This window comes from Uranotaenia lowii, chromosome 2 (genome assembly GCF_029784155.1).
Source record: "Uranotaenia lowii strain MFRU-FL chromosome 2, ASM2978415v1, whole genome shotgun sequence".
Lineage (NCBI taxonomy): Eukaryota > Metazoa > Arthropoda > Insecta > Diptera > Culicidae > Uranotaenia > Uranotaenia lowii.
This window is the reverse complement of record NC_073692.1, coordinates 151,299,247-151,323,970: the sequence shown is the minus strand read 5'-3', so window position 1 is coordinate 151,323,970 and position 24,724 is coordinate 151,299,247. Positions and strand designations below refer to the sequence as shown.

Sequence of the window (24,724 nt, the reverse complement as noted above, 5' to 3'; positions counted from 1 at the left end):
TATTTCCATCAAGTGAATACCCGAGGCATTCACATTCACGTTATTGGAATATTTCTGTCATGACATGATCCATGACTGATCATTTTTCTGTTGGATAGTGATCCAAAATAAAATTTCGCCATCCTTATTAATGAATGAATATTTTCAAGCGGTTCAAAACGGTTAAGTTGGCGCCTTTTTATGTTTACTTCAGTCTCTTTAGAAGCAACATCCAGAAGAGTTCATGTGTACTGGAGCAAATCAGAGCCTTCTAATCATTGAAAAGTTTTAGATGAAATAATGAGACTACATTTCGCATGAATAACTACTTCTAGTTTGTGGATAGTTATTAAAGAATAGAAAAATAACAGCTTTTCCATTTCATTATAAAATGGGTGTTTTCGGTTTCAAGATAATGTGTGTTTTTTGATAATTTTTGAAAACTTTCAAGTTGTAAAAAAAAACAATCATAAAACAGTGTAAAACTTAAAAGCGAATAAATACACACATAAAATTGAGGCCCTCGGAGCCAAAGGGTATACCCCTGTTTTAAAGCATATTTCGAGAAAACAAGCTTTTAAATTGGCGTATTTGGTCATTTTCCATTTATTTTTGGATTTATGTATTTGTAGTTTATCGAATGTAAAAGCATGCAAATATAATTCTAAAATCTTAAAAAAAAATTATCAAATACAGTTTTAAATCGTTTTGCATCATTAACTCAAAATCGACCATTTTGTCACTTCTTCTTCTTCGGCTCTTAGAGCCTCAATTGATAACCTCCATAGTGAGTCTATAATAACGTTTTAGCGCAAATCTTTATAGAAATTGCTAAGTATATAAAAAATAAAAACAAAACAAAAAAATGTTACCATTTGAAGATTGAAAATCTATGGTTGAGCTAAATCGATTCAAGCTTCCTAAAAAATGGTATGCTTTTCGTGATAGGATGAAAAACTATTAGTTTTGCAATAATATGAAATCGTTAAACACAATAAGTGATCCCAATCAAAACTTAACAAAGACTTACCAATCTTACAAAGCTTACATGGACAATGATGGGGGCCAAATTTCTCAAAATGATAAATACAAAGCTTCCAAAATTTCGAAAAATCAAACGCCTCATTTTTATTTATGTTTTATATGAACCCGAACAAGGCCGGAAAAAATAAGCTAGTACATCATATTGCAGAACAAAAACTCATGGTTTAAAGACGACTGCGAGATCAAGTTTTAGTTTTATAAGAGGCTTGGAAACCCTTATATAACAATCGCTGTTTTTGGGAACATAACATTACATTATATTACATTACAAAACATTACATTTTAAAGCAATACATAACATTACATTTCATTACATTACATTACTATACATTACATTACATTACATTTTATTACATTACATTATTTTACATTACATTACATTATATTACATTGCATTACATTATATTACATTACAATAAATGACATGACATTACATTAAATTATATTATATTACATTAATTTAAATTATATTACATTCAATTACATTACATTACATAACATTACATTACATTACATTACATAACATTACATTACATTACATTACATTACATTACATTACATTACATTACATTACATTACATTACATTACATTACATTACATTACATTACATTACATTACATTACATTACATTACATTACATTACATTACATTACATTACATTACATTACATTACGTTACATTACATTACATTACATTACATTACATTACAATTCATCACATTTTTTTTAGCGGCCCACACTAGTTTACAGCATTTTTGAACTTAGTAAACTGAAGGTCATTGCTTATGTGAAATCGGGCGCTGAATCCGAAAATGAATTTCAAAAAAATCTCAGTAGAACCGTTTTTAAGTTATGCTCCAAATATGAAATTTCGGAAAAATTAAAAAAGTTCTTGTTCGTTATTCGTTGCTTATGTTTTTTTAGTAGTCACAGGCTCGCAAGGCCCGCAGCTAACCCCACTATCTCGCAGGAGGACCGTCGTGATGTTGCTGTTTTGGGTCCCGAACACCACCAGGACGTTGTTGCACTCCGCACGCCGCCCCTAACATGGAGAACAGACGCGTACGAAGCCCCCTAACTCATTCTGCATGCGACCAAAGCATCCACCGGGGTTGGGTACCCGATCTCCGCTAAGGTTGCTCGCACCCCAGCTAGTACCACGGGGAGGTAGAGAATCGGAGTTGCAGACAAGAGGTGATATGACCACTACCCGAGGATTGGGTGTATGGGGTCTCGAGTTGCACATTGTCTACTTCACTAGCCAAAAAAGTTCTTGTACTTAGATTAAAATATCTCGGACGACACAATAGTAATTTGATATTCCTCTTCTGCATATTGAAGGTGAATAAATTTTCTATCGATCATCTGAACACTGTTTTTGCGGTTGACCAACAGTATTGTTGATATTAGTGACTTAATGAGAAAAAAATTTATAAAAAAACGCATTTTTTTAGAGAAAATTTTGTTTCAACGAAAGTTTTAGACTCGATGGTAGCATTTAAAAAATCTGATTTTCTTTTGCGCTTCAATGCCAATTTAAAATAAAGATTTCAAGTAGTTATTAATCAAAATCGGTTGAAAATTGAAGAAGTTATTACTACTTTACCAAAACAGTATTTTTTGTAGTTTTTCATAATTTAACAAACCGCAGTACACTTATAATAGTATAGGAAGAATGAAACATGATAAATCTCACTCGCTCCAAGTCAAAATTATTTATAAGCTTACCAGAAGGTCACATGCCAAGTTTCAGGAAGATCTGACCATGAGGAGGGGTTGCTTGAGTCTCAAACGAGAATAAAATTTTGAGGTATTTTGCCCGGAAGGAACGAAAAATAGTGGTTTTTCATCAATAACTTCTCTAATCACTAGCTGATTGTTTTATATGGTTAATTTTCTTAAAGCCCAAGTTGAGACAAATATTTCACCCGAAGACTGTAACTCAATTGGGTTTGAAACAGGAAAGTTATTGTGGTTCCAAGATTGTATTTTGGTCGAAAATTCTCGTGTAAAACGCAATGCGTAAAAAGTACTCATTGAGTATTGGACAAAATTTGCGGCCTTTGAATTGCAATAACTTTTTTACTTCAAGTCCAATCGTGTTGCAGTCTTCGGGTGAAATATTTATCTCAACTTAAGATTTAAGAAAATCAACCATCAAAAACAATCGGCTTGTGATGAAAAAAGTTATATGTTGTATGTATGTTGGTAATCCACCATGGGTGCACGGATTCACCGCAGTTTCTGCCAAAGTATGGGTTCACATACATTCATTAGATTATTAGGTTCGACAAATCTCCAATGCAGCGCGCCACCATACCCGGACCCCATGGCTTCGTATGAACGGTTATGTGGTGAATGTATTGCGTGTGTTGATGTAGGTATATTTTGGAAGAACGAATCAATCAGGTGGGCTAGTTTATTTACAGGTATTCCGGCATCCGTGTATATACCTGGCCAGCTGGCAACTGATTGAACATTCCAATTATATAGTCAGTTATATAATGAAACACATCTTACCTGTAAGCCCGCTTATGGGATTCGAACCCAAAAGTTTTTCTTGCCGATACCGGGAATCGAACCCAGTACGCCTGGCGTACCAATACCAGACTCGCGCCAGCCTATCCACTAGACCATATTGGCGCTTGGCTTGTGATGAAAAAAGTTATTGATGAAAAACCAGTATTTTTCATTCTTCCCGGGCAAAATACCTTAAAATTTTATTCACGTTTAAGACTCAAGCAACCCCTCCCTATGGTCAGATCTTCCTGAAATTTGCTTGTGACCTTTTGGTAAACTAGTAAATAATTTTGACTTGGAGTGAGTGAGATTGATCATGTTTCATTCTTCCTATACTATGATAAGTGTACTGCGGTTCGTTAAATGATTAAAAACTACAAAAAATACTGTTATGGTAAAGTAGCCATAACTTCTTCAATTTTCAACCGATTTTGATAAATAACTACTTGAAATCTTTATTTTAAATTGACATTGAAGCGCAAAAGAAAATCAGATTTTTTAAATGCTACCATCGAGTCTAAAACTTTCGCTGAAACAAAATATTCTCTAAAAGAAATGCGTTTTTTATAACTTTTTCTATGATAAAGTCACTAATATCAACAATACTGTTGATCATACGCAAAAACAGTGCAGTGTATGCAGAAGAGGTATTTCCAATTACTGTTATGCCGTCCGAGATATTTTCATCTAAGTACAAGAACTTTTTTAATTTTTCCAAAATTGCATTTTTGGAGCATAACTCAAAAACGGTTCTACTGAGTTTTTTTTTTAAATTTCATTTTCGGATTCAGCGCCCGATTTTACATTAAAAATATTGATCAGTCAATCAAGTTCACGATTTTTTTTAAATTTTGTAAACTAGTGCCCACCATACTCCCCCTTACCAAAAAGCTCATTTGAGCCCCCTGGTAATGGACGCTAACTGTTCTCAGCATGGCTGGTAGCAAACAAGAAAATAACATTAAAAACTAAAACGCGGACAAACTTTAATCATGCTGAGAACGTAAAAAAAATTATTTACTACGAGGAAGTATGAAAAAATAAAAGAGAACTTTACTCAATGAATCTCAGTGGAAGAATATGCCTTTGAAGAGATCCATTTTAATTATAAACAAATTAATTATAAATTTATAAGAATTGAGAAGAAAAACTAAAACTAAATTATTAGGACTAAATTTACTGCTTTAGAATATTATCAAAATAAAAACATTACATTAAAATACAAAACATCGAATCGAAGTACAGACCTCGTTGGTTTTTGGCAATTTTTTCAACATCCGATTTTGGCACATGTACCAAAATTGAACGGTTTTTTGGAACGAAATTACCATATAGTTTTTGAAATAACAATCCTAATATAATTTAGGCAAACATCATGAATAGGTTTTTACGTTCTTGAATGTTGATAAAATATAACAACAATAACAAAAAATTCAAAAAAAATTATAATGCACTCGAAAATGACGAATAACATAAAAATTTGAAAAAACTCAAAAACAAATATATACAAACAAAAACATAAATGGGACAAATAATATCTAAAAAAAAAAAGATGTTAAATGATAAAAATCATAAATACGATAAAAATAACATTTTAAACAACACAAAAAAAGTTCTAAATGTGTATAAAACATAGTGAAAAACAACAAAAAATTACTAAAAATAAACAAAGTGTTGCCAAAAACGATATGAGCCTGTACATTACTCTTGATATATTTTGCTGTCCAAAATAAACAAATTTGTTCACCGCAAAATTAAAAAAAAGTTTTCAATATTATAAAAAGGCTTTTCTACTGAAGAGTATATGTGAAAAGTTGATAAATCAAGTAATTTAATCTTTTTTACAGTTAGGAACGTTTTTTTTTGCCGACAAACAAAAAAAAAACTGAAAAATTGATTTTATTTTTCAATTAGTGAATTAGAAAAAATCATTAATGCATTAATGCATTGTCCAAACTGATGTTTTAAAGTGATTTGGCACGTGAACTGAAGAAAACCCATGATTGGTTTTTTTTAAGTATTTATATTAGACAATTTCCAATTTTAAATTCAACGTGATTTAAGGGAGTGGCAGAGCAAGCTTCAGTTTTGCTTACTAAACATAAACAAAGTTAATATTTTAAAACTTCTTTTAAATTCTCAACTTGGAGGAACTTAGTTGAATTATGATATTGAGAATATTTTCATCTTAAAATTGTTGAAAAGATAAGAATCCATCACTCCAGTATAGATTTTTTTTTCGATATTTTCATTTCTTGTAGATAACGATACGTTGTATAATTGTTTGGAGTAAAGAATTAAAAAAACGGTGCATTTAAAAAAAAAAATTTTTGCTTAATATGTTTTGAAAGTTTTTTTTCATATCAGCTGAATAAAAGGTCTGATAAAACATAAAACGAACTCCGATAATTAAAGATTATAGTACAATAAAAAATTGAATTTCGCGGACTTGAGAATTAGACTTTTTCCAGCTTTTTAGGGATTGGAACCACTAATCCCCACTGACACCTCTGATTTCATCGTGCTAATGCCGGCTTGCCCGTGATGATAGAATTGGAACACTTTGTGCTGTTTCCTGATGATGCCACGGTAGAAAGGTGGCTACTAACAACCGTGGATACCTACTGTGCTGCAGAAATCTTGCAGAAATGTAGGATCTGGATACCTTTACTGAGTTCTTTTTTTTCGATTCGGAGGCCCATTCATTGGTAGGGCGGCGCAAGATGGTGCAAAAATATGATTTCCATTTGATGGGTTTGATGTTTTTCTATATGCACGTCTGGGGGCTTAGAAACATAAATATAGGAACACGTATCATCGCATGGTGAGAGTTAGTTCTGTTGCTTTGGATTTGTTATGGTTGGGGTGCAGAGAATGGGGACACTGCTTGGAGGGAAAGTTGGATTTGTATGCGATTTTTGCTACCATGTCGCGGAATAATGTTATTTATATTTCTTTCGCCGGCAATGCTCAGGCTCGACTGGGTCTGGTGTCTCTTGCATTGATGGAGAATGCTGAAATTGAATTTAGTTGGAGTTTGGCTTTTACCAATTGAAGACGTATTGACGAAAATCGATTCGATAGAGTATTGGCACTGATTTATCAGACCGGAATCGTGGAATGCAACAAACAATCACAAGGATGCAGCCATAGGGGTGTTACAGAAGTGGGTTATATAATATGTGTTGATTCAGGGCAATGGGAAGTATCAACAGATACCCTAAGGGCATGTAAACAACAAGTGAATATTAGGGAAAGTGATAACTTTTTTGGGTCGCGTGCATGATTACTTCCTGGTTACAGTAGTAAATAAACGTTACAACAGCAGCGTAGCCTATCGTCAGTTTTGAGAAGCTTTAGTAGTTTCTACCGCTTTTCCAAAAGATGGCAGTGATGAAGGAAAACTGTTTGCCGTGTTACTATACGCATTCCATCGGAGAAGAATAGTGTTTTCGTGCAAAGTGTTGTTTGAGGAGTACGGGCACACATACATCCCTGAGTCAACAACCTACCCCCCGAATAGTGAACGTACGAGAAAAGGAAAATATCCCATACATTCCGGTGCACCTCGCGATTCGTTGGTTGAATGGTCTTCTCAATTGGGCCACCCACCCATGTTGGATCACCTTGGATGGTTGCTGGCGCAGGTGTTTTTGCACATCCGAGTTTCCCATTGCCGTTGCTGTTCGGGTGAGGAGAGCTGTTGGCACTGTTTGTGTTATCAACGCCAATCGCCAGAAAAGGCACGTTCCCTTGCCAGTAGTGGATTTGTGGGTGGGGATGCACTTCTGCTGGAATTCTGCTGCTACTGTCGTCGGTTGCTAACAACCAAGAAACTAGGGGGCATGTCGCTCACCAAGCAATGGAAGATCAAGGTGATGTTATGTGAAGTTCGCTTAGGATGATGAATCCTTTCGAAAAGAAAGATCGTGTTGGGGTGTAATCATTGATTGGCTGTTCTATGAATTGTGTTGAAGTATCTTCAATTATCGATCAGTCATGCAACACATAGATTTAAATAAAAACTTTATGCATCCTATTTTAAGTAGATACTTCTTTTAAAATCATCATATCTTATTTAAAAAAAACTTACCGTTGATGATTTCTCTTTTGGTTAAGGTTCGCGTTAAAAAAATCTTATTCAGTTTTACTGTTTTGTTGATATTTATTTCAAACAGTTTTTTTCTCAAGTCTTCCGATACCATTTTTTTTTAACATTTCAATCAATTCAATTTTACGTATGGAAAATCGTGGCTCGCTTTTGTTGTATCCATGTTTGAAAGATGGATTTAAAATGTGGTACAAACACCTTGTACTAAATTAAAAACACTTGTTTTTAATTAGTTTTTTGACTGCTCTCAAAACAAATACCATTTACATACAGCAAACTTCCGGTTTTTTTCTGCTGCCATTGTTAACGAGCACGAATCTATCTGTTCGTGCTAAATAGCATAAATACAGCTTTTCTGACACGAATTTAATGACGTTGAGATGTAGCGCTGAAAAGGAGAATTCACATTATGACAAAAGATAGTTGTGATGATTTTATGTTTTGCATAAAAATATTAAATTAAAATGTTGATAGGTTTTAAAGGATTTTATAACCTTCAGACCGCTTTTTAGATGAAATTTTAATAAATTTATCCTTTGTGGGTAACTTTATCTTTTCATGTTTTTCAAACCTTTGAAGTCATCCACAAATTTTTTTAGTAGTTAATTTGTCAATTAACAGGCGGTAGGCCTGAAGACAGTTTTTAAAAGAAATTACAGGGCGCATTCTTGAAAGCAAATTTGACAAACGTCCTTTCTCAGTATCTCGTATGCAGTTTTATTTACAAGGGAACTTCAAAACATTAAGAACTTGACTTATTAGGATGTGTCAAAAGTCTTTCGGGAGACACTAAGCCATGTTTGATCATTTTTTTTATACAGTTGCGTTCAAAAAAGAATGAAATCGCGTGAAGCTGCGCACCCACTTCCAACTTTGACAAGCTGCCATTTCTCTCACGGTTGATATTTTTTCATGAAAATTTCACACAATCTAGTTCAACTATTTTAAATTTTGGTTTTGTGAAAGAAAATACCAAGAATACATAGATTTTTTCCATATAAACATCAGTCCAAAAAAGAATGAAACCTTTTCCTGGCGATAATGAACCTCATTTTCTACACGGCACCATTTTTGATCACGTTCATCGATTTTGACGAAACTTGGCTTGGTATTAGATCAAACATTTTTGCATCTTTGGACCAAATTTCAAGATTTTTCAATGAAAACTGTCAAAGATACAACAAATTCAGTGAAGCAACTCCAAATTTCTCTTTTTTACGGGAATAGCTGTATCTTTGTTTTCCGTCATTGTGAAAACTTCAAATTTTGTGGAGTGTTAGTTGAATAGTTGAATTAAAACGTATGAAATTTTCATGAAAAAATATCAACCGAGAGAGAAATGGCAGCTTGTCAAAGTTGGAAGTGGATGAGCAGCTTCACGCGATTTCATTCTTTTTTGAACGCAACTGTAGGTCTGAGCATGGCTTAGGAACGGGGGGTGTTGAGGGTTAAACCCCCCTAATGAGGGTCCAGAAAAACAAGCGAGGTATTCTACTCTAACTCAAAATTCTAAATTCTTAATCAAATTTTGATTATTGAGTTAGGTTATTCCTTTGTAACATTCTTAGACAATGCCAAACCTCGAAAACTAATAAATGACTTTTTCAACGGGGAATGTATCATGTAAGTGATCGAATACTTATAAGTTTGATAGTTAGTTTAATTCAAAATATCAAATTCTTCATCAAGCATTTTGAAAATATAATTCAGCTAAAAACTACAAATTAAATGTAAAATTCAAGTTAGTTTTGTCATTTGTTAAGGAAAAAGCAAATTTTATTTTTGTTAAAATCATCTACAGGGTTTTAATTTTGGAATTGATTTTCGATGAAAACTATTTTCTGTTATCATCCTGTAAACAAATTGCAGGGAATTCCATATTTTTGTGTACTGTTTGACATTGCAGTTGCAGTTATTTTCAAAAGCCAAACTTCAAACTAAAATCTAAAGCTTGGAATGAGTTTACAAGAATCAGACTTGTACCACAAATTTTAATGTATTGCTTTAACTTTTGAAAATTTAAATTATTTTTAACGGCTTCTTTAAAAAAAATTCCAAAGCCAATTCAAAGATTTCTTTTTTTTACTAAAAAGTTCCTTAAACTTATATCCAGCTTATCATTTAAAAAATTTAAGGATGTATTTTTAAAAGATTCTCTGTTTATGTAAACAACTTTAATTTGAATAATCAAATAGTATAAAACATTCTTTTTAATTTTTATTATGCATTAAGCCAAAATATCGTAGTAATAAAATGGTCACCATGGCCAAGGGTCTGAGTAAATAACTCTTCTACGCTTTACTACTCAACTCTATTCAACTGTACTCTGCTATTTACTGCCCTGAAGTTGCAAAGAGCATAGAGTAGAGTAGTACAGAGCCCTGCCCAATGCTTTTCTACGCTCTCTTGCTCTATCCTAGTAGCATTCCTGGACTCTACTCTAATCTACTCAACTCCCCTTTATTTAACTTTACTCTTATCTTTTCTGCTCTATCCTTCTCTACTCCACTCTACTCAACTTTACTCTTCTCTACTCAAATCTTCTCTATTCGACTCTACTCTATTCTTTTCTTCTCTACTGCACTCCACTCTACTTCACTCATCTCTACTATAATCGATCTACTATTCTGAATAATCTCTACTTTACTCTTCTCTACTCTACTCTACTCTATCTTCTCTACTCTACTATACTCTACTCTACTCTACTCTACTCTACTCTACTCTACTATACTCTACTCTACTCTACTCTTCTCTACTGTAATCTATTTTATTTTACTTTCAAAAATTTCACTATATTGCTCTACTGTACACCCTTTACTTGTCTTCTCCACTTAGTTTCTTATTTATTTTACTCCACTAGGTTGTTCTGAACTATTCTTTAAACTACTCTATTTTTCTATATGCCACTTCACTATTCTATACTCGACTCTACTCTACACTACTCTACTCTTCTCTACTCTTCTCTTCTCATCTCTTTTTTTCTATACTATGCTATTCTCTATTCGACTCTACTCTTCTCCACTCTGTTTTGATCTACTCTGCTCTATTCTACTCTACTATACTCTTCTCTACCCTACTCTACTTTACTATACTCTAATCTTTTCTACTCTAACTGACTCTATTTGTGTTACGCATCTGCACTACTTTACACTCTACACTGCACTTTACCTTACTGCTGTGTTAAAAACAGCTCTACTAGTTTCTTATTTATTTTCCTACATTGGACTCTTCTGTACTTAGATTTAAACTACTCTAATCTTTTTTTATGCTTCTTAACTAGACTCTTCTCGACTCTTCTCTACTCTACTTTACTCTACTTCACTCTACTCTTTATCATTTTATCTATCCAAGAAGTTTAAAGGGATTCCATGCTTGGTTTGATTCTGTACAACAATACAGCAGTAGGCATAAAATGGGGAAATAGTTCTCAATCGTTATTTGTTGTTCAACTTTGTAATGTCCCGCATTTAGGCGGGGATTCCTATAATCGTAATAAAACCGCATCGAATCGTTATTTTTACTTTTATTTTCGCTTGATGATCGTTGCTCGTTGTTTGGGATTTCTACTTCTTGGATTTTTCATGCATCATTATTAATTTGTAGCTTTAAAAACATAAGTAAGCCTTTTTAAAAATTTTGTTATTTCTGTCATTTTTGTAATTTTTGTACTTTTTGTAATTTTTGTAATTTTTGAAATTTTTGAAATTTTTGTAATTTTTGTAAATTTTGTAAACTTTGTAATTTTTGTAATTTTTGTAATTTTTGTAATTTTTGTAATTTTGTTATTTTGTAATTTTTGTAATTTTTGTAATTTTTGTAATTTTTGTAATTTTTATATTTTTTGTAATTTTTGTAATTTTTGTAATTTTTGTAATTTTTGTAATTTTTGTAATTTTTGTAATTTTTGTAATTTTTGTATTTTTTGTAATTTTTGTAATTTTTGTAATTTTTGTAATTTTTGTAATTTTTGTAATTTTTGTAATTTTTGTAATTTTTGTAATTTTTGTAATTTTTGTAATTTTTGTAATTTTTGTAAGTTTTGTAATTTTTGTAATTTTTGTCATTTTTGTAATTTTTGTAATTTTTGTAATTTTTGTAATTTTTGTAATTTTTGTAATTTTTGTAATTTTTGTAATTTTTGTAATTTTTGTAATTTGTTGTAATTTTTCCCATTTTTATAATTTTTGTAATTTTTGTAATTTTTGTAATTTTTGTAATTTTTGTAATTTTTGTCATTTTTGTAATTTTTGTAATTTTTGTAATTTTTGTAATTTTTGTAATTTTTGTAATTTTTGTATTTTTGTAATTTTTGTAATTTTTGTAATTTTTGTAATTTTTGTAATTTTTGTAATTTTTGTCATTTTTGACATTTTTTTTCATTTTTGTCATTTTCATCATTTTTGTCATTTTTGTCATTTTTGTAATTTTTGTAATTTTGTCATTTTTGTCATTTTTGCCATTTTTGTCATTTTTGTCATTTTTGTCATTTTTGTCATTTTTGTCATTTTTGTCATTTTTGTCATTTTTGTCATTTTTGTCATTTTTGTCATTTTTGTCATTTTTGTCATTTTTGTCATTTTTGTCATTTTTGTCATTTTTGGCATTTTTGGAATTTTTGGCATTTTTGTCATTTTTGGAATTTTTGTCATTTTTGTCATTTTTGTCATTTTTGTCATTTTTGTCATTTTTGTCATTTTTTCGAGATAAACGAGATAGAAGTAGTCATCGACTGAAGAAAGACGTGTTTTCCAAGCTCTTAATTTTCTTTTATTTCAAAAGTGAAATTTTAATACAAAGATATCAAGAGTTATCATATCCGAGCCGGTATAAACGACCCTTTATGGAAGAAGTAATGTGTGTCGGAAGGTTCTCCAGAGTCATCAGGTACGGCCAACCGCTCCGAGGGTGCAGTCAATCAAAGGGCAGCAGAATTTAGTCTTGCGGTACATCCGTTTGTTACTCAACAGCAGAAATCTCAAAGCTAAGTATTCGATTTAATTTTAACTTCTTCGTCTAAAAAAGGCACAAATAACTTGCAACAATGTCTTTTGTCATCTCAATTTCAAGTTCTTGACTAACGAACAGTTACATATTTTTGGTTTTAGCACTTCTTGATAACAGCGTTTGTGATGAAATGAGAATCGTGCCCCCGCTGCAGACAAATATGAAGCTTTTTCTAAGTTTAGTGCCCTAAATAGTGCAATTATAAACTCCCTAAAATTGAAACCGAGTACATAATTGGTCTTGCAGCCAAACTTTCAGAATATGTCACTTCAATCTTAAAAAATCGTTGCTTTCGAGTCGGTAACACCAAGTTTCTTTTTGTTGTCAATTGTATTGATATTTATATTGAAAAATAAATAAACTGAATAGATTTACAGAACAGAAATTTAATATGAAAGACAAGTGTAGAGCATGATTCTTAGAGTTAGAATTTGTACTTCGAAATACTGAAGCATTTTTAGGGTTCTGAAAGTAAAAATATTTATTTTATTATTTGCTTGAATATATGAAATAATTTGAATTTTTGACTGCCAAGTTAGGAATTCGATTTCCGTAATTATTTAATATATATTACAACCTATATGAGGATTTTTTCGTTCATTTACACTATTTTCTTTTAAGGCTGTTTTACGTTCAGTGCAGAATTTGCTCAAACCTTCACATAAGTCAAAAGTGTCTCCTAATCAAATCCTTTATACCATTCCTCAAACAAAATTCTTTGCTAAGGTGCAGAGGTGACCTCGGCCCTAAAGCGCGATATTGATCTTTCATCCTTTTCTACCTTAGGGGGCATCCATAAATTACGTAACGCTCCTAGGGGGGGGGGAGGGGGTTAGCTCTAACGTTACGAATTGTGACATAGGGGAGGGGGAGAGGTATGCTCATCGTTACGTAACGATTTTTTTCCATAACTATTTCAATCTAATCAAAGCTTTTTTATGTCATGCAATTTTAGCAGAATGATATGCAAACCAAAATCAGTTTAAAATTTGTAAACTTCAACATGATTGAAACTGGCTAGTTATCTTTCCTCTTTAAAGATTCTGAAATAAACTTCTTGAAATGTGTATTGAATATCCGTGAAATAACCGTTGGAAAACCAAATAATAGGTACATTTATCCCCTAGAACTCAATTCAACCTTCAGACGAAAATTTTACTATTTTTTAATTTGTTCAAAAAATGCAATTTTGATTCTTGCGACGAAAATTGCTAAGTGGAATATATTTCGCATAACAAGTCAGGCTCCATGAACAAATTAATGTTAACAAGGTAGATCATCAGTTTAAAAGCAAAGAGCAACTCATAATAAGACAATCAATTTATTTTATGAGAGAGTTGAGTACTTAGAAGCGATTTGGATAGATCGATATTCATTCCGTTTCGAAAAACGTTGAAAAATTTATGTTAAAATATTTTTCGAAAATCAGTATCAGTAACCATGAGAAGATGACTAGGGGGGGGGGGGGGGGGGGGGTAATTATCAACGTTACATAATTTTCATAGGGGGGTACGTCGAAGCGTTACAATTTGTGACATACGGGGGGGAGGGGGTCAAAAAAGTGCATTTTTTGCGTTACGTAATTTATGGATGCCGCCTTATCCAATCTATCTATTGACTACTAAGAAGTGGCCGGCGCCGTTATTGATGTTAGATGAGAGAGCATCAGGTTTGAGCGTTGTGAATGTGCTGCCAATCCCAGTCTACATTCATTTGGCCTTCGAACAAAACTAATGACCTCGGTCAATCACGGAGTTGCAACCATTGGCGATGTTTAACTAGTTCTACTGAGCCACACCGCGATCATGGAACTCGAAATGTGTTGCTCGTTACTGAATTTTATTCAAGAACCAATGTAAAAACATCTTTAATTTCACAGTTAAAAAATGTATGAAGCATTTCGGATTCAATGATTCAAGGTGGATGTGAGTAGTCAATCAAGCTAAGCTAAGGTTGCCAGAATTTTTTCCACTCCCATCCGGGCCTAGTAATTCCGGGCATTTTTTCAAAAAAACTTGGCAAAATCCGGGCATGGATTTTTCAAATCCAAAAACCGGGCAATAACCGGGCAAAATTTAGGTGTTATTATATATAAAAACAAAGAAAAAATGCAAAAAAATTAAATTAATATATTATTAATGTAATTGCAGACTTCCAAAAACTTTTTCGAACACTTAAATATTTGAAGGTATAAAAAAGTAAATCAGCGAGATTATTTGAAAGAACCGTTGAAAATGTCCATACCGTTAATTGATTTTGCTGAAACTTACTCAAAAACTTTGATTTTGAGTTTCTTTGTGAAAATTGTAAAAAAATCCGGGCAAATCCGGATAAAACCGGGCAATCTGGCAAGCTTAAGGAGGGGGGGGGTAGGGTCTAACACTTTAAAAAATCGATTTTTTTATTTTTTTATTTTCTTATTGTATAACATTTCAAGAACGTTGTGTCAAATTTTCAAGTCAATTGAAGCAAAACTGTAGAAGTTATAGGCCTTTATCTCCTCCTATCTAATACTGCAAGAAAGCAAGAGCAGAAACTTCAAACGCGTTTTTCTCGAAAGCACATTTTTAAAGTCCGTGGACATCGTCATTTGAAAACTACTTATCCGATTCTTTTCAAATTTGGAACATATTTTCTACGTATAAAATACCAGACCCCAACGTTTTTCTTTTTTGTTTTTTTTTTACTTTGGGGAGATTTTACAGGTGAAAAATGGCGGATTTTTTCGTGAAAAATCGTAGTTTTTACTTCAAACAGCCACAAAAATTTCATAAAAAACTTTTTAAGTTAAATAAAAACGTTGGGGTCCAGAAAAACATCTATTAAAAATATTTTGCTTTGATTTTTTGACTTCAGATGATTCTGTGCTGAGATACAGTGTCCACCGCAAATTCTGTTTTCTAAAAGGCTTCCTCGAAAGTGCTCCGTCACCGGCTCATTTTTCAATATTTGTCTACGAAAAAAATACTAAATGTTCTTTTAACAATGCTTTGTAAAATGCAAAAAATTTGAATACATTTGTTTGAACGATAGCTCTAGAAAAAATCGTGAAAATGGTGTTTTTTTTATACCCGTTAGACCCTACCCCCCCCCTAAAGCTAAGCTAAGCTAAGCTAATAACATTCGTCGAGAAAAACATCAATCCACCAAATTGTCCTGATCTCCGACCGATTGAACGAAACTGAGCGACTGTTAAGAGGATCTTTAGAACATTTTTTCAAAGCATGGAAGAATTCGAGAAAAATTGGAAGGCAGTATCCAGGAAATGCACAAAAGCTACTGTGCAGAACCTGATGGAAGGCATTTCATCAAAATTGCGATCATTCTTTAGAACATTTTTTTTAAATTATGACACAGTTTCTAATCGTACTGATCTTCAATAAACCGCATAAGAAAAATTAAAATTTCACAGAAAGATGTTACTAAAGCGTTTTCGGTACAGTCCTCATGTCAATAAGGCATCCTCAAACTCGAATGGTGTTATGCTTATTCAACCTACTAGTCACATATTCGTCTGAATGATTTTAGTCATACGACCCACGGGTTTAACGTGGTCCCTCGCCATTTCCGCTAAAATTAGGAACACCAATTTCGCCAGGCCACTTTACACATGTGATTTCTCATCTTTATGCTGTGGGAAACGGTGAAAGTGATACATGTGATTTCGGTATGTAGTACATACATGTATGTAGTTGTTAAACCAAGGGTAAGCGTCTTCGACGGAGGACTTGCTTACCCTGGAATTGGGCTCCGGTTCCTTAGATTGCCTTATAATTGGTGCAGTAACTGTAACGTCCCAGAAGTGTCTATCCCTTTCGGGCTGGTTCTGATAGAGAAATGGCACTCAAAGTCGGTCGCTGGGATGGGGTTGCGTTTCGATGCTTGTTCGAAGCAGTTTTTAAGGGAATCGTTTTATGGCCTATTCGAAATGGTCGGATCATCAATCGGTACGGAATCAGGGAAAGGCCTTGGAACCGTAAGCCCAGTATAACCAGTTGAAGTGTATGCGACGTCGATGTTGCTTCGAAGATTAAACGTTGAAGTTGAACGTCGCCTAAGGGTAGCTGGATGGCGAAAATCTCCGGCATCAGTTGTTTGTTTCGGGAATCCAGGAGCTGACACGAACGTTCTGCTTGTGGGGACCTCTAAAGTTTTATTTACACCGGTAATTTGCGCTCCTGGAAGCCACCAGTTTCCGCACACCCGGCATGGAGCTGTTTGCCAAACTTTTCGATTTAAATGAACCAGAAACCTGGGTAAGCTAGGAGAAAGCTCGTACATTGGAGTTCAGTCTTGAGCGAATCGTGTTAATGAACGTGTTCAAATTTTTGCGTCAGATGATGTAAGGTGCATTTTTTCCAGTTTGTTCAAGTAGTTGGTCTCTCTGATATCCTACTTCGCGATACATTTTTGGGAATTTGGAGTGCTCTCAAAAATCAATGTTTGCAGTTTTATTCTGTTCATGCGTGATTGTTTTCCAAGTCGTGCTGCACCGTTGAAACTCCAGTAAGTCAATAACTGTCTGTCGGGTTGGGCAAGGGAGAAAAATATATGTATTTATGTACCTCTATAGAATATCTTAAATGGCAACCATAAACAGGTCGAATGTTGCTCCAGTTGCTTCCAGTGTAAATCGATTGCTACTCGAGCTTTACGGCGGCATCATCGCTGCAAATAATATATCAATTCGATAGGCCTCATTTGCGGGTTGCTAGGGTGGTCCTGGAAAGGTTCCTGCAGTTTCAATTGATTTCCTGCAGACATAAACCGAGGCTCCAGCAGGATGGCTGACAGTCAATCGTCGTCCTCCCATAATTCCCAGCGTGCCATAAATACATTTCCAAACAAACGGATCGGGGGAATGTAGAGTACCCATCCAAGTCTTCCCTACGCCACCCTTCTTCTTTCTCCTGCTTCAACCGATTCACCAATCGATGTCCCAATTTGGGCGCGAAACGCAAAATAGAACGAAATAATAGAAAAATACCCGGCTTAAAAGCCCCAAATTCGAAACCGGAAGGAGTACTCAAGCAATTTCTCTGTTTGTTGGTTCCAAAACAAAAGGAGAAGGGGAAGTTCGGGCGTCAAACCATGCAAGCGCCAAAATCGCGGAAGTTCCCTCATACGGATAGTTGAACTTTGGCAATGGATGGATCTTAATCGCAGTTGCTGGTGTCGTGTGCACTGTGGAATCGGCAGAATTTCAAAACAAAGCACCGAGCCCCAAATCACGGGCCAGAAGAACGATCGGAACCGGAACCAGCAGTTGTTGTTACTCGCAGGGTTCAATTGAAGCCGAACTATTGAGTGTTAGTGTAGTTGTTGGTGTTGTTTATGTTATTGTTGTTTCAGTTGTGAGTGCGCGACTCGCAAATCTGCCTGTGCAGTGTGTAGCCATGGATAAGCTCAAAGGAAAAGGCGGCATGAAGGATGCAATCCAGAAAGTGATGGATAATGTAAATATCAACTTCGATGTGTTTAGGAACTGCTTGGAGATTTCTTTTTTCCGTTTTTTTCCTGCAGAGGATTGTCACCAATGCTTGGTGGAGTATAACACTTGAGAGTACAATGTATTTGTTGGTTGACAGTGTTGATAATACGTTCTTCTAAAATTACATAGTTTAAGTAATTTGAGATTTCCTATCAAACACCCAAACAAAAATAATATCATGACATCTGTACCACAGAAGTTATTACTTACCTAGTTACCCTATTAAGAATTATCAAAGTTCATTTTTAATAATCAAATTAAAATGTTAAAGCTCAACTAATGCCAAGAATTTTTAATTTTACTTTCTATAGTTAATGTCAAGAATTGTGGAACAATCTTTTAATCTAAAATATGATCGTATATTGTGACCTATTTCTTTGAACTGTTTGTGAAAAAAATTCAATAGAGAAATCGTATTGAAGGGAAAATGAGCGAAAATTTAGCATGCCGCTTTTCTTGGCATGCCAAAATGCATTTGGTATGAAAAGAAATTTGCATTTGCCTTTCAAAATATAGGCTTAAATTTATACAAAATTCGGACTTTAAAAAAATGTCAACATTCTGCATATCATTTACATACAATTGAATCATAATGACTGTGTAAAAATTGTTTTTCATGTTACAGTAATGCAATTAAAATTATTGTCTGTGGGATAATGCCATAACGAACTGACATTGCTAGTGCATCTAGCATCTTTGGGATTGATTTTTAACATCTACTTTCTTCTAGGAAAATCACTAAAAGTACCAACAGTTGCAGGATAACATGGCAAAAAATTTAAAATTCTTACCTTTGCCAAACAACGGACACGTTCTTTCAAGTTTAAAAAAAATCAACTCTTTCAATGACTGATCTTGACCTGCAATTTCACCACCTGAATGTACCAGTGATGGCATTTTAGTATAGTATTTTTAGTATGTATTTTTCTTAAACATACAATTTGATGCTTCTGTATGCTTCAAATTCAAGGCTTAATCAGGCTTTAAATTTTATAGAAATCTAGTATATTTTCTCAATTTTTTGAATTTTTTCATATTTTTTCAGGCATCATTGAATCAGATTTCAACAAAATTCGTCTTAATTATGCCAAAAAGTATGTTTTCTGGTATGAACTACCATCTCCCTGCTACAATGCTAGAAGGGTTCACGAACTACTAAACGAATATAAACAAACAACGAAACAATCTTAATAACGCAACCTTCCGCTCCATTTGGCTGAAAATTTTAAGAGTTACCGTAAATTGGGGGAACTTTGATCACTTTGTTCATACATTTTTTAAATATTTTGTAAGGGGTTGCTTTTTCGTAATACCTAAAAACTTTAAAACACTTACTGAGGTGACAGGTATTAAACATGATCATTAGGGGAGATGAGGGCATAATGGCCACCTTAAGGAAAACGCTTATTTAACCATAGAGAACAGCTGTAATATGTGAATTACATCATTGTTTCGTGTTCAGACACTCAAATAGTCTATGGCTTAATTGGATGAAACTTGAAAAAGTAGATAAAAACGTTCAAAAATGCATTTTAAAATTTTTTGCCGAATGCTGAAAACCAGTCACTGTAGAGGCATAATGAGAAACCCCCCGAGGCAGTATAAGCACCATTAATGAAGGCATAATGAGCGTTTTCTGCCGGGGAATCTAGCAGCGAATTCGACTCGATGAAGTCAACTGAGCAATAGAGCTACAGCTTGACTTGTATCGTCTAACGATTTGGCCTATTGGTTAGATGTCGGAGAGGTAATCAGTAGGCTCGAGTTCGACTCCTGGTCGAGGTGATTTTTTTTTCATTTATCATTCATGATCATGATTGCACTAAACGGTGAGGCGTAGATTCATCAAACAAAGCAATAACAAAATAATCTAGGTCTGTTTGTATAATTCAAAAAATGAACACATGCTTATACATTATGTTTCTGGTGTTTTGTTTGACGGATGATGCTTTGATGCTATTAGCCGTATAATGTAACAATAAAAAAACCAATCATGAATGGTATGTGCAAAAAATGCGCATTATGCCTTCATTGATAGTGCTCTGTTCGCCTCTAGTGAACAAATTAAAGTAAAAAAGCGTTTTAAAATTGATTAAAGTGAAAAATCAAAAATTTTATGATGTCGAAAATTGAGAAACAATGTGTAGATCATGTTGCAGTGCGTACATTTCAGTTCCAGATGATTTAAAGGTCATAAAAGCTTATTTGGTGGTGCTCAAAAATAATAATAATTTTGTCACTTGAGAACCTAGCTGCCACAGCAAAAAAAAAAAATGTAACGCTTACCGATGTAATTTATGAGGATGTAGGTCAACTAACGTATTTTTCACGATTTTCGTAAAAATATTACATCCAAACAATGTACACGATATGAATACGTCGTGCTGTGTAATATCACAACCGGCTATGAAGTTGTTTGTAGCAATTGACATTTGAAGAAAATTTCGCATCAAGAAGTTTGAAAAAGAATGCGGAGCTCCGGAGAATCTGTTTGGCAAGTAAGTTCTATCAAAATCAATTAAAAAGCTAAGCAAACTTATTGCTGCTTGTTTATTTCTCTTATTTTGCCTTTTCAGGTTATTTTAAAGAAGGATATTAGCGATACGGAAATGGTTTGGAGGTTCCTTACGCGTTTTATCTATACATTTTCGGTATGCAAAATGGACCGGCTGTATTATCCAAGTGGAAAATCGTAAGAAGAGGAACCTGTATCAAATTTCAAATTATGAGGCATCGATACAAATAGTTCAATGGCCGGTATCTGTTTCGGAAATAAATCTATTTCAACGCATCGGCAGAATAGCAAGAGGATTTGCGTCCGGATTACTCAAAAAGTGAAGTTATTGTGATGCGGTTATCGTATAGATGATGACTCTTATGGTTAGACTAAGGCTCTTATAGCCGGCTGAAGTGAAGTCAAATGTGGTGAACGGACTATCCTAAGAAAATTGTTTAAACATGGATTTCATCAGAAATAAATCTGTAATCTTCACTATCAATAAAGTCTTTATTTTCATTCCGGGCTACATTATTAATTCAAGCTTCGCTTAGAATAAAATGTGAATTGTGAGAGAATAGAATAGATAGAAAGTTCTCATGCAAACATTAAAAATAATGACTCTAAACAACATCAGAAGCTTTATATACATAAAGCACACATTCAATGCTTGAGTTTGTCGACTGCGATACATTTATTTCGTGTAATTTATTTCATCTTTTGACGGTACATCAAAATGATGTAATATTAGGTAGCATTTGCGACTCAAGTTATGTGCACGTTTTAGATGTAATATCGCAACACTTTTTTTGCTGTGATGGTTAGGGGAAAAGTTCATATAACGCCCCATGTGGCTAATACGCGCCACTCTTGTTTTGAAGAATCTGAAAAATTTTAAGCCTGCAAAATATTACCAATTTGTTTTAAATGCTGTGATTGGTCATGGCAAGTATGAATTTTTCCTTTGAATGCCCCTGTGTCGTGATAATTTCACAATTTAGGTTTTTCTTCATTTCAATCTAAATGTTAAAACACTTTTAATAAGGTGTCACCAAGCAGAGAAAAACGAATAAGACAATATTTTCTGACACATCGATAGAGGAGAATCTAAACTATGATTTTATGCTAAAAAATCATACTGAACTCGCAAAGGTATGCTTTTTATGGGTATGTTCTATTACGGCCCATGCGCTCGTTATAACGCGCCAATCGTAGTAGGCTGAAAATAGCATTAATTTTTCAAAAAGGCCAATTTTCATTGAAAATGAACAGAAAGTCTAAAACCATATTTTGAGCGTTGATTCAGCCCAAAAAATCTATTTTTAATTTTTTGTTAAAATTCTATTAGTCCATTTTGATTTTCTTTTCAGTCAAAGTGTCTGTAAGTATTGGTGTGTTTTCGGTCTTCGGCTGCTCTCGGGTGTGTTCGGCTGCTAGGAGCGTATTGAATACACAGCGGCGCGTATTCGCAACACAGTTTTGTTCTGTGGCTTTGAATATGGATTTTAAAAATCAAGTTTTTGAAGCAACTACAGAAATTTGAGTAATAAAAAATCATAGGCATTTGTAGAAAACACTTTTCTTCAGAGATTACACCCATTTTTACCACAATTTGTACGTGGAATACATAGAAAATCAGCGATTCGCTTAGGTGGCGCATAATAGGGCATGTTCCCCTATTATTTAATACACAAGGACGCGAGATGAATTGAGCGAGTTTACGACAGGAGTATGATAGTACAGGGTGACAAAAAAGTCCGGTCACACAGGAAAATCTCAATATTTCAATTAATAAGAAGAAAGTCTGAATCTGGCTTTCATAGCTTTATTGAGTAACTCAAAAAGATACTTCACAGACGATATCTCGGAATTATACCACCTCTCTTTGATCGAACCAGCTTCAGACGTCTCAAAAAGTCGTCGCAAGCGGCGCGCACGTGGTCCATCGGCATCTCGTACCAGATTTTTGTGATAACTCGCTTGAATTGCTCCAAATTTGTTGTTTTATAGTCGTTCAGCTTCGACATCATGTATCCCCACACTAAATAATCCAGTAGATTCAGATCCGGAGACGACAGAGGCCATTTATTCTTCGAAATGAAATAGGTCACACTCACACCACGCCTGAATAACCTTTGCGGTGTGGGATGGGCGCCATCTTGCTGAAAACAGTAGTAACCGTCTTCAAGCAATAGTTCAGCTTGAGGAGGAACATTTTTCTTCAAAACCGTGTCTCGTAGAATCTTTTTCAGCCTTGGAGTTCTCACAGACCTTGGTCGTCGAGATCGTGCCTTGTCCTTGGTGCTTCCGGTCTCTAGGTACCGATTAATGGTCCGGTACACGAATTTCCGGTTGATTCCGAGCGGTTTTAGGTGTTTGAATTTGTGTCCGGGTTTGTACCCTCTCACATATTCAACTATAACAGCTGCTCTTAACTCTGCCATGGCTTACAACTCAATGTAAATAAACTGCACAGAAACGAAACTCTGCCACTTTGGGCAGCAAAGTTAGCCCTTTCATTTGACATATAGATGGCACTAGAGCGATGCAACGTGTAGTCTACAGGCGACCCCAAAAAAGTGTGACCGGACTTTTTTGTCACCCTGTATATAGATTGGTATTACCGAGTGATGTGTCACACACACTAGATGCAATCATTCTATATCATATATGTAACGTCTCTATGCTCATTTTGCGTGCCGGCATTCGGTCGGTTAAATTGACAGTGTTTCGGCCCTCGTGCTAAGGGTGATTTCTGAGAACCATTATCAAAATTGCATAACTTCTGGGAATCTGGGGGCTCACCCTCCAAATGGTAGATTAGGATGTGCAGAACAAACTTTTGTATGGGGCCGACAAAAAAAAAACATGTTTAGAGGTTCCGTAAGCGCGATCTTTGAAAAAAGTCCACTTTCAAAAGATTTGATTTCAAATAAATTCTGGATCCGAAAATTTTCATAAAATTTATATATTTTATATTTTTTTAATATTGTTTGAGTTAAATACTACACGTTAAAATTGAAAAATGAACCAAATTTGTATCAAAATGTAAAACAAGCAGGCTATTTCCAAGAAAACAAATTTTTTTGGTCCAAAAATTTTGGATTCAACTGAGCAAAATGTTTACCAAGCGTAAAATACTTGTGATACCAAAGCCATCAAAAGATGCGGATTTTTGTGCACTTAAACTTTGCTGAACAAAACACGTTGTTTGTATCATCGTGTGAAGAGCTATTCACGGTTTAAGCCTTAACAAAAACCACAATTTAGAATATTTTTTATTCAATTTATCAAATTTGTCTTAATAAAAACCTACTTTAAAATCCAAATACTTGCAAAACAAGACTTGGATGGTTTAAGGGAGTCATCAGAAGGCCATATGTCAAATTTGAGCGGAATCGGACAACAGGAAGGGGTTGCACTGAATCTCAAGTTTGAAAGAGATTCTGAGACATAGCGCTCTAAAGAAGCATAAAAAACTGGTTTCTCATCATACATTTTTTTCTTTACCAATCGATTGCTTGATTATGTAAATTTTATTAAAAATTCAATTAGGACTAACATTTCACCTGAAGACTGCAACTCGATTGGACTTAAAACAAAAAAGTTATGGCTGTTCAAAGATTGTATTTTTGTGGCAAATTGTCGTTTAACACACAATGAGTACATTTTACTCATTGCATTTTACTGGACAATTTGCCACAAAAATACAATCTTTGAACAGCCATAACTTTTTTGTTTTAAGTCCAATCGAGTTGCAGTCTTCAGGTGAAATGTTAGTCTTAATTGAAATTTTAATAAAATTTACATAATCAAGCAATCGATTGGTAAAGAAAAAAAATGTATGATGAGAAACCAGTTTTTTATGCGTCTTTAGAATAAGCTTGCCAGATTGCCCGGTTTTATCCGGGTTTGCCCGGATATTTGATGCAATATTTCGAGGAAGTCCGGTCCGCCCCGGTTGCCCGGATATCGTGAAAAAAGTCCGGATATTGCCCGGATTTTTTCATAATTTTCACAAAGAAATAAAAAAAAATCAAAGTTTTTGAGTAAGTTTTAGCAAAATCGATTATCGGTA

General features: G+C 34.1%; 1 protein-coding gene across 5 annotated transcripts in view; it reads left to right on the top strand.

Moving 5' to 3' along the window:
- LOC129748982 (serine/threonine-protein phosphatase 6 regulatory ankyrin repeat subunit B) overlaps nt 1-24,724 on the top strand; it is a 205,757-nt gene that overhangs the window by 68,186 nt on the left and 112,847 nt on the right. The window contains exon 1 of one of the 5 annotated variants that reach the window (XM_055743797.1): nt 16,770-16,914. The exons of 3 other annotated variants lie outside the window; for them this stretch is intronic. In XM_055743797.1, the coding sequence (XP_055599772.1) occupies nt 16,867-16,914 (48 nt within the window). In that variant the 5' untranslated portion in view covers nt 16,770-16,866. Of the gene's footprint in view, nt 1-16,769; nt 16,915-17,032; nt 17,165-24,724 lie in introns of those variants that run through there. One more of the 5 variants, XM_055743799.1, reaches the window with a different exon arrangement.